Genomic DNA, 10,564 nt, shown 5'->3' with positions numbered 1-10,564 from the left:
TTGCTCAGCATACAGGTTGAATAAGTATGGTGAAAGAACACAACATTGTCACACACCTTTCCTAATTTTAAACCCTTCAATATTCCCAGGCTCTGTTCGAACAACTGCTTCTTGGTCCAGGTACAGATTCCTCAGAAGTAGAATTAAGTGTTCTGGAATACTCATAATTCGCAATGTTGTCCATAGCTTGTCATGATCCACACAATTGAAAGCTTTTGCGTAGTCAGTAAAGCATATGTAAACATCTTTCTGATATTCTCTGCTTTCAGCCAAGATCCATTGGGTATCAGCAATGATATCTCTCATTCCAAGGCCTCTTCCAGCTTGAACCTCTGGAAGTTCTCTGTCAATATATGATTGTAGCCATTTCTGTATTACATTTAGCAAAACTTTACTCGCTTGAGATATTAAAGAGATTGTCTGATGACTTCTGCATTCCATTGGGTCACCTGTCTTTGGAATGGGCACAAATATGGATCTCTTCCAATCAGTCGGCCAGATAGTTGTCGTCCAAATTTCTTGGCAGAGATGACTGAGTGCCTCTTGTACCGCCTCACTTTCTTGAAAGAATTCAAATTTTATTCCATCAATTCCTGGTGCCTTGTTTTTTGCCAATTCTTTCAATGCACTTTGGACTTCCTCCCTGAGTATCATTGGCTCTTGATCATATGGTACCTCTTGAAATGGTTGAACATTAACCATTTCCTTTTGGTATAATGACTCTGTGTATTCCTTCCATCTTTTCTTGATGCATTCTACATCATTTAATAATTTGCCCAGAGAATCTTTCAATAACGAAAGTCGAGCCTTGAATTTTTTCTTCAGTTCCCCCTGTTTGAGAAATGCTCACAGTGTTCTTCCTTTTTGGTTTTCTAATTCCAAATCTTTGCATATGTTATTATAGTATTTGGCTTTATCTTCTCAAGCTGATCTTTGAAATTTTCTGTTGAGCTCTTGGACCTCTTCAATTCTTCCATTTGCTTTAGCATCTCTACACTGGAGAGCAAGTTTCAGAGTCTCTTCTGACATCCATTTTGACCTTTTCCTTCTTTCTTGTCTTCTTAATGACTTTTTGCTCTCTTCACGTATGATGTTCTTGATGTCATCTCACAACTCTTCTGGTCTTCCATCTTTAGTGTTTAATGTATCAAATCTGTTCTTCAGATGATCTCTAAATAGCATATAAATATAAATTTTTTTTATAAATTTCTCTTTTAGCAGCACAGTATACCTAAGAGAGTGATAATATCCAAATTTGCACTTATTTATAAGATTGGAATATGCAGACAATGTCATAAGCAGTCAAATTCATCTTCTCCATGAGTGTCATCACTGTCACCTGTGAATCATACTCGCCACTCAATAACACTTGGTCAGTTACCCACAGTGTCCTGGTAGTAATGAGACATATTATGGTATAAGGGATGGGAAAGGACACATTAGAGTCAGATAAACTTGAGGCCTGGTGTGGTGCTGTGGATTATTGCACTGGACTGTAGAGTCAATTTGAACAGCAAGATTGACAGTTCAAGTTCACCAGTTGCTTCTCAGAAACCCTGTACTGGGTTGCTGTGGATTGGATCTGACTCAATGGCACTTAACAACAACAACAACAAACTGAGTATGGCAACCAGCTCTAGTACTTATTATTTGGGTGAGTACAACCTTGGAAAAACGTACTTAATCTTTGTAGTATTTTCATTTTTATGAAATAAAGTAATACCACCAATCTCATAGGGTTAGAGGCATTGAGTAAATGGAAATAATTAGCCAGAGAAAATAATAAGCCAGATTGGTACCTGAGATTCAAGGGCTGTTGTTCTTAAGTGTCATGGAGTAATTACTATTTACATTTACATAGCTCTTGCTGTTGTTGCTATTAATCTCTTCTGTGAACCTTGGAAAATAAAATTTTGTCTATCACTTCTGCTTCCAGTTTCACTTATCTTATACAGACAAAGAGCGTTATGACAATGAAGAGAGACCTGAGGTCCAAAAGCAGATGCTTGTTGATATGGCCAAGAAGCTGCCAGTTTATACAAGAACGGGAAGTGGAGGTCAGTTCATCCAACATCAGCTAGGAAAGAAGAGTCGTCTCAGCAAGAATGTCAGAAAGGTTAAGTCATATATATTACCAAACTAGCTCCTTTTTTCCCCATCTTCTAAAAATCACCATGGAGTTTCCCCAAAAAATTTTATTTAAAGATTTTTCAAACATACATCAATGTTGAAATAATTGTATAATGGATATATGTATATACCCACCACTATATTCTACCATTAATATTTTACTGTACTCTATTGCTTTATCACATTGAGATGAGCTGCAACAATGTTGTTGCTGTTAGGTGAGGTCAAGTTGATTCTGAACCTTAATGACCCGGTATAGGGTTTTCGAGGAGTGACTGGTGAGCTTGAACTGCCGACCTTGTGGTTCAAACTGACTTTGCAGTCCAGTACATTAACCCACAGCACCACACCAGGACTCCATAGAGAACTGTGTTGCTGTTAAGTGCCATAGAGTTGATTCCAACCCATAGCAACCTTGTATAGGGTTTCCAAGGAGCAACTGGTGAGCTTGAACCACCAACCTTGCAGTTCAAATGACTTTGCAGTCTGATGCATTAGCCCACAGCGTCACACCAGGATTCCATAAAAGGCTGTAGGTCTCAGTAATTACCCAGTGGAATTTTATAAGCTTTTATTTACTTACATGATGATTGGACACAGATGAATGGAGTAAGATTCATCTTGAGGTAGTCTCCCTCAAGGTAGGTTGACACAGGAAACATCTTCTGTACACATAGGATCTTCTGAGTACATATATTTCAGGTGAAAGACCACAAAACAAAAGGGTATGGAGATTCTATACTTCAAATAAAGTTGGACTAACTATTCTGTTGTCAAGCTTTGTTCAAATTCAAACAGAATAGAAGTCCTGTGACAAGAAAGAACATTTCTTCAAGATTAAGTACATTAGTACAACTAACTAGTCACAGATGCTATTGTTGTTAAGTACCATTGAGTCGGTTCTGACCCATAGTGATCCTGAGTAGGGTTTCAAAGGAGCAACTGATGAGTTTGAACCACCGAACTTGTGATTCAAATCGATTTTGCAGTCTAATGCATTAACCCACAGTGACACACCAGAACTCATAGATGGTGGCAGTGGTTACGTGCCATGGAGTCGGTTCTGACTCATAGCGACCCTGTACAGGATTTCCAAAGCTGTGAATCTTTACGGGAGCAGAAAGCCTCATCTTTCTCTCGCAGAACAGCTGGTAGTTTCGAACTGCTGACCTTGTGGTTCGCAGCCCAATTCGTAACCACTACACTTAGATAATCATTTAGACTTAGAAAGTTACTTTTGGTTTACAACAAGAAGAAAGTTTTTATCTGACAGGCAGAGAGAACTGGGAGAAAGATTCAAGGCCCAACCTCCCTAGCAGAGAATGCTCTGAGCCAAAGGCCTCAACATAGACAGTCTAGATGAGAATATTAAAGCCAAACCATCCTCCCAGTACATATATCTATCCATATATCCATCCCTCTATGCATCATACATCAAGCCATCTAATGTTTATTGTATTTAAACGTAAATAACAGACAACAGTATACATCCTCCTCAATACTTCAGCATGAATATAGAGATCGCAGGATTTTTATCATTCTTTGTTGTTGGGTGCTCTGGAGTCTGCCCTGACTAATAGTGACCCTATGTACAACACAATTAAACAATGTCCAATCCTGAACCATCTTCACAATCATTGCTATCTTTGAGCCCATTGTTGTAGCCAGTGTATAAACCCATCTTGTTTAAAGTTTTCCTCTTTTTTGCCAACACTTCCTCCTGATAATATGTCCAAAGTAAGTGAGATAAAGTCATACCATCCTTGCTTCTAAGAAACCTTCTGGTTGTACTTCTTCCAACACTGATTTGATCATTATTATGGCAGTCTATGGTGTGGCTCTGTGGGTTAATGCACCAGACTACAAAGCCATTTGAACTGCAAGGTTGGCAGTTCAAACTCACCAGCTGCTCCTTGGAAACCCTATACAGGGTCACTATGGGTTGGAACTGACTCGACAGCACTAGACAACAATGGCATATACAATATTGTTTGGCAACACAATAATTCAAAGGCATCAATTCTTCTTTGGCCTTCCTTATGCATTGTCCAGTTTTTACATGCATATAGGAAAGCAAAAACACCATGACTTGGGTCAGGCACACCTTAGCCCTCAAAGTATTATCTTTGCTTTTGTAACACTTCAAAAACATGTTTTGCAGCAGATTTGTCATTTGATTTCTTGACTACTGCTTCCATGAACATTGACTCTGGATTCCCATAAAATGAAATCCTTTATAACTTCAATATTTTCTCCATTTATCATAATGTTATTTATATTATAAATGCTTTCTCCATTTATCATAATCTCCAGTTATGAGAATTGTTTTTTTCAGGGAAGTAAAATTTTATGTGGAGTCCTACCTAGTATGGTGTTGTAGGACAAGCACTCGATTTCAAGGTTGGTTTGAACCACAAGGTCAGTGGTTCAAACTCACCAGCCACTCCTTAGAAGCCCTATACATGGTCACTATGAGTTGGAAACAATTTGACAGTACTTAGCTAAATAACTGAAAATGTATGTGCAAAAGTATGAACAAATCTTAAGTGTGCCATTCAATGAGTTTTGACATACCTGTGTAACAAAACCCACTGTGTGTATAACCATCACCCCAGAAAGATCTCTCATACCTCTTCTCAGTCAATCCTGACCCCCCAAAAAAGACAACCAATAGTCTGATAGTTTCTACCACAGATTAGTTTTGACTGCTCTAGAATGCTATACCAAGGGAATAATACAGTATGTTCTCTTCTGTGTCTGGCTTCTTTTATTCAATATTTTTTGAGATTCATCCATCTTATCACAATTTTATTCATTTTATTGCTGAGTAGTATTTTACTGCTTGACTATATCAGTTTGCTTATCTATTTACCCATTGATGCCCATTTAGATTGATTCCTGTGTTTGGCTATTAGGAATTACTTTGCTGCAAAAATTATTTTATAAGTATTTGTGAAGAGATAAATCTTCATTTGCCTTGGATAAATATTCACTATGGAGTTTTACCCTTAGTTTTCATCTGTATGGCTAAAGGAGTACAAAATGAACCATCTATCCACCTTTCAAATTTTGAAAAAAAAAAGTTCTCTTGAAAAATTATCCTAATTTTTCTAATAAGGAAGATTATATTTAAATTTTGGGGGAATAACACTGTTTGACACTGTTGTTCATCATGTATTTATTCAAAAATATTTATTAAGATCCCATATAACAATTTTTATGGTCTGAGTATTGTTGTTGTTTTATGGTCTGAGTATTGTTGTTGTTGTTAAGTGCCGTCGAGTCGGTTTCGACCCATAGCGACCCTGAATAGGGTTTCCGAGGCTGTAAATCTTTACGGGAGCAGATCGCCTCATCTTTCTCCCGTGGAGCAGCTGGTAGTTTCGAACTGCTGACCTTCCGGTTCGCAGCCTGATTCGTAACCACTACACGGTCTGAGTATTAGATGATATTAATTACTTATTATTAGTTAGTAAGGGAGCTAACAGTATGGTAGTTATGATTTTTAAATGTCTTCATATATACTTAAATACTGATAATCTGAAATATAATGACATTTGTTTTAAATTTTTCAAATGAAAAATCAGTGAAGGAAAAAGATTAAATTAAAATGGTACAATGTTGATAATAGTTTCAGCTGGTTAACAGTACATGGAGTTCATCATACTATTATATTAGTATATGTTGAAAATTTCCACAATACTAATTTTTAAATTTTTATTTAATTTTTCCTGTTGTTATTGCTAATATACACAACAGAATACATGCTAATCCAACAATATCAGTTTGCACTATTCAATGACATCTAATGCATTCTTCAAATTGTACAACCACTCTCACATATCTTTTCTAAATTGTTCATCTCCTAACAACAAAAATTGACTGCCTCCTAAGTTTTCTATCTGATCTTTTTCATCGCTGTTGCCAATTTGATCCTATATAGAGAATTTTTTTAAGCCTATTTTTCTTTCAGTTTTAAAACTTGGTAAGGTGTTTTATCAATGTATTTCTATTTTTCTATTATTTATCTATTATTCTTATGTTTCTTTTCTCTTTTTTTCTTTTAGGGTTTTTATTGTGGATTGAGTGAAAGTTTACAGGGCAGATCATCAGTTTTACATTCAACAACTCACACAGCTTGTTTCACTACAATGATTATAATCTCCTCCATGTATCATCAGTTAACAGTATTTCTCTCTATTCACTTATGCTTTAAAAACAAAAAACAAAAAAAAAACCCACTCAGGCATATATAATAATTTACACCTCGAAAGAGCATATTCTGCAAGTCCGCTTCCTGGCCACCAGAATTTAGTCCCTCTTTTCCCATAAGTCTAGAGTCCTCAGCCACTCCCCCTCTCCATGACCCCATCTCTGCCTCCATCTTTGGTGTCTCTAATTTTCTGTATAAAGTCTGGTATTCTGCTTGTGCTCTTCTCCCTTGATGGTCCTAGGGTCCTCCGTTTCTGGACTGTAAGATTAACCACTCCCCTGTTTTTGTTACAAAACTTCTACCTTTACAATTGTGACAGTCGCAATTAGTCATAATAACAATTATTCACTATTGAATCATACGAATCTTATCCCCATCTCCTTTCACCAGACCCATCTAGACAAGATGAAAACTATACAGTGGGGACGCTTTCTTATCCCCCACACTCTTAAACTAAACTCCCTCTTGAAACCTTGTAAGCCAGTACTTCGTGCCTTTATTGCCCCCTCATTTTAGGTAGCCAGTGTCTAAGTTGCCCGTCTCTATCTACCTTGTGTACAGAGGAGATAGCATGGATCCTTGATGTGAAGACTCCTTCCTTCTCTGTTGGTATTTAGAGTTTCTAGCTCCATGAGTATAGTCCGGTTCATCAAATTGTAACAATTTATCCTTGTTTCCTATATAAAAATTATATATATATATATATAGTAATCTTCCTCTAGTCGAGTTCTGATTATCAAGCCATTGAGGCTAGATCAAATGGGTACAGTGTGCAAGTTTGTGTGTTCTTGTGCATCTCCCCTCACTTCATATCAACTGGATACTTCACTCTCAGCTCTAGTCCTCTGTGGCTATGTCCATGTCCATGAGGTCAACCAGCACTTCCTCTTCTCTCTCTCATCTCCAGGTCAACAGGAGTCAATGGACTGTGGTTGAACTCAGCCTGTTTCTTCATTGCTGCCTTTCCCCCTCTTCCACTCCACAGTAGAACAATGTGGTCACCAGCAAGCTTACATGCCTGTTCATGTGTTCCCTCTAAGTGTCAGTCTTAGAGGGGAATGTGTCCTGAAGGAACTTGATTGCTTACCTTGATGGCATCCTGGCAAACAGCTTGCTTATACTGTTAGTAGTCAGTCATGCTGATATTTTTGTTTTGGGTTTTTCCTGATGATCTTTCTTTGAAGATATATCTTCTGTTGCTCTAGCTCTTCCAGACTGGTCTGCTTGTCCTTGCTGGTGGCAATGTACCACCTCAGAAGGTTCTGGAGGGGCTCAGGATTCCACCTAAGGTTCTATACTCTGCAAAGGTTTTACAAGATGCCTATTTCACTAGGCAAGTTCTAGAACACCTTTTAGGGATTCCAATCAGTTATAGGCTGAAGACGGGCTTACAAATTTTCTCTAATCATGTTTCCCAACATTCCTTTCTGTCCCACTCAAGTGTCTATTTTACAATAGTAGGCAAGGGAAACCAATATTCATAAGACAGTCAAGCATTTTAGTATTATTTCTCCTCTTCAAACTATGCCTAGATCCCTGTATCACAGAGCCTGGTTGTTCCAAGGTTGAGCATGCATCACTATTTACCTCTGTCCCACATAGGCCATGCAAACCTCTCTTAGCGTTTCCCTTGCTCTTCCACCTCCTCTCCCTTCTTGTATGCCTCTCCCCAACACCCGAACTAAACCTCCCACCCTAACCCCATTGTTGTGGTTACCATATATTCCATTAACTCTTCCCTCCATTTATGACAGTCTATTTTATCCTGTAATCTATGTGATCTTCTTACCACCTGGATCTCTGTTCCTCTGTGTTTACCTTCTTTCACATTGTAATTGTTTTGATAAAAGACTGACCTCCTAGATCCTCTGTTCTTATAATTTTATTCTGTTCCTGACTCTTTCATTTGTCAGTTGAGTTCAGGGTGATGCTGCCACATACATCATTCTCTGGTTGTTGCCTGTTCTTGTTGGTTCTCAGTCCACAGAACTTCCTTTAGGATGTTTTTTTTTAAAGCAGGGTGGGCTTTGGCAAAATCCCTTAGCTTCTGTTTATCCTGGAATGTTTTGATTACAACATCATATTTGAGTGACAGCTTTGCTGGGTAGAGGATTCTTGGGTGGCAGTTTTTATCTTCCAGAGTTTTATATATGTCTTCCCATTGCCTTCTTGCCTGCATGGTTTCTGTTGAGAGTTCTGAGCTTAATCTGATTTGCTTGCCTTTGTATGTTATACTTCTCTTTTCCCTAGCTGCTTTCATGATTCTGTCCTTATCTTTGATTTTGGAAAGATTGATTATTATATGTCTTGGTGATTGTCTTTTAGGATCTATCCTTCCTGGGGCTCACTGAGCTTCTTGAATGCTTATCTTTTCGCTTTTCAGGATGTTAGGGACGTTTTCTTCCAGAAGCTCTTCAACTATCTCCTCTGTGGACTTATGGGATTCTTCCTGTTCTGGAATGCTGATAATTCTTAATTTATTCCTCTTCATATTGTCCAATATGAATCTTAGGACTTTTCTGATTTTTTTTATCCTTTTTTGAGTTTGTTCTTCTATCTTAGTAGTGTTGAGAGATTTATCTTCTATCTCACTAGTTCTGGCTTCTATCTCTTCAATTCTACTCTGCCCTTTCAGTGTAGTGTCCATTTCTGATACTCTATTATTAATCATTTGGACTTCTTTCTGTAGGCTTTTAATTGTTTCCAATGCTGTATCTATCTTATTTGATTTTTCCTGTCGTACTTTCCTGACTTCTTCCTTATTTTTCTCAACTCCATTGTAATGTGTTTTGATACATTTCATAATCATTTTTCTGAATTCCTTCTCAGGCATTTCCAAAGCCTGCCCATCTTCCAATATGGACGATAGGTCTACTTCCAGCTCATTTGCCTCAATCACTTTATCTCGTTTCTGGACATGTGTTGACATGGTCACCTGTTTCTGTTTTTTGGGCATATTCAGGAGTTTTCTGTGACTTTAATACTTAGATAGGTATGGGGATTTTTTGGTATCTTTTATGCTTTCTAATTACCTTTGGGTAGATGTGATCAGGAGGTGGGCTTCCTTTTCATTCTTCTACCTGAGAAATTTCAAGATGCCACTGGTGGTCATTGTAACATAACTCCAGATTTAATTTTCAGCATATTTCCTTTTTAGTCTGCCTGTTATGTTCCACAATCCCCGTTCAGGCCTTTTTCCTAGTGATAAGCAATTCAGGGACAGCTATAACCATTTTGCTATGCCATTTGGTTTTAACTGGAAACCATCACTTTAACTTTAGAGGAGATCTGTTTGAATACATAGTAGAACCCTCTGGGGGTAGGGGTGGGGTGTCCAGTTTCTCAGGCAGCCCCTCTAGTCACCAGAATGGAGGTGCACAGACAGCGAGAGACCAATGAACAGATACAGAAAAAAGAATGTCCAGACCTTTATCTCCATGGCTCTGTCAGGCATCTGTGGATGCTCTGATCCACCCCCCCCCTTGGTTTCAACCAAGATCGTGGCTCTGGGATCAACTGAGCATTTTGAGTCAGAAATCAATGGATTTCTTACTTCTGCTACAAATTCCCCTAGCTGTAAGCCTTCCAACCTTCTAAATATTTCTTTATATATTGTCCAGAGTTCTGAGACTGAGCCTGCTTGGTCCAGTATTGTGTTGTTGCTGATGGAGCTCCTCACTGTACTTCCACCCAATCTGCCATCTTGTTTGGTCTTCCATATAGAGAATTCTTTAAAAAGCACAGTATTCAAGGCAAATATTCTTTACTAGTTAACCTTAACTGTTGTTTGGTTTCCATCACTAGTCAGTTTGTAATACTGTGGGGTCTTGTGTGTTACTATGTTGCTAGAAGTGAACACACCAGTATTTTTAATGCTAGCAGGGTCACCCATTGTAGACAGGTTTCAGAAGATTAAGATAGACTAGGAATATCCAGGTTCCAACAATATTCTTCAAAGAGATGGAAAGGACGATCACTAATTTTATATGGAAAGAAAAGAGACCCAGGATAAGCAAAGCACTGCTTAAAAGGAAGGACAAGATTAGAGGTCTCTCACTCCCTGATTTCAAACTTTACTACATGGCTACAGTGGTCAAAACAGCCTGGTACTAGTACAATAAAAGAGACATTGATCAATGGAACAGAATCGAGAATCCATATATCAACCCAACCACGTACAGCCAAATGATCTTCTACAAAGTGCCTAGGCACATTGCATGG

At 38.2% G+C, this 10,564-nt stretch overlaps 1 protein-coding gene across 1 annotated transcript in view; it reads left to right on the top strand.

The window, feature by feature from the left end:
• The window catches only part of ZDHHC15 (zinc finger, DHHC-type containing 15), a 393,634-nt gene that overhangs the window by 244,386 nt on the left and 138,684 nt on the right, over nucleotides 1-10,564 (top strand). The window contains exon 4 of the mRNA XM_006873732.1: nucleotides 1,937-2,057. Within this exon, the coding sequence (XP_006873794.1) occupies nucleotides 1,937-2,057 (121 nt within the window). The remainder of the gene's footprint in view (nucleotides 1-1,936; nucleotides 2,058-10,564) is intronic.

Source organism: Chrysochloris asiatica, unplaced genomic scaffold (assembly GCF_000296735.1).
Source record: "Chrysochloris asiatica unplaced genomic scaffold, ChrAsi1.0 scaffold00252, whole genome shotgun sequence".
Classification (NCBI taxonomy): Eukaryota; Metazoa; Chordata; class Mammalia; order Afrosoricida; family Chrysochloridae; genus Chrysochloris; species Chrysochloris asiatica.
Note: the sequence above shows the minus strand (reverse complement) of the source record. Positions and strands in the feature narration are given on the sequence as shown.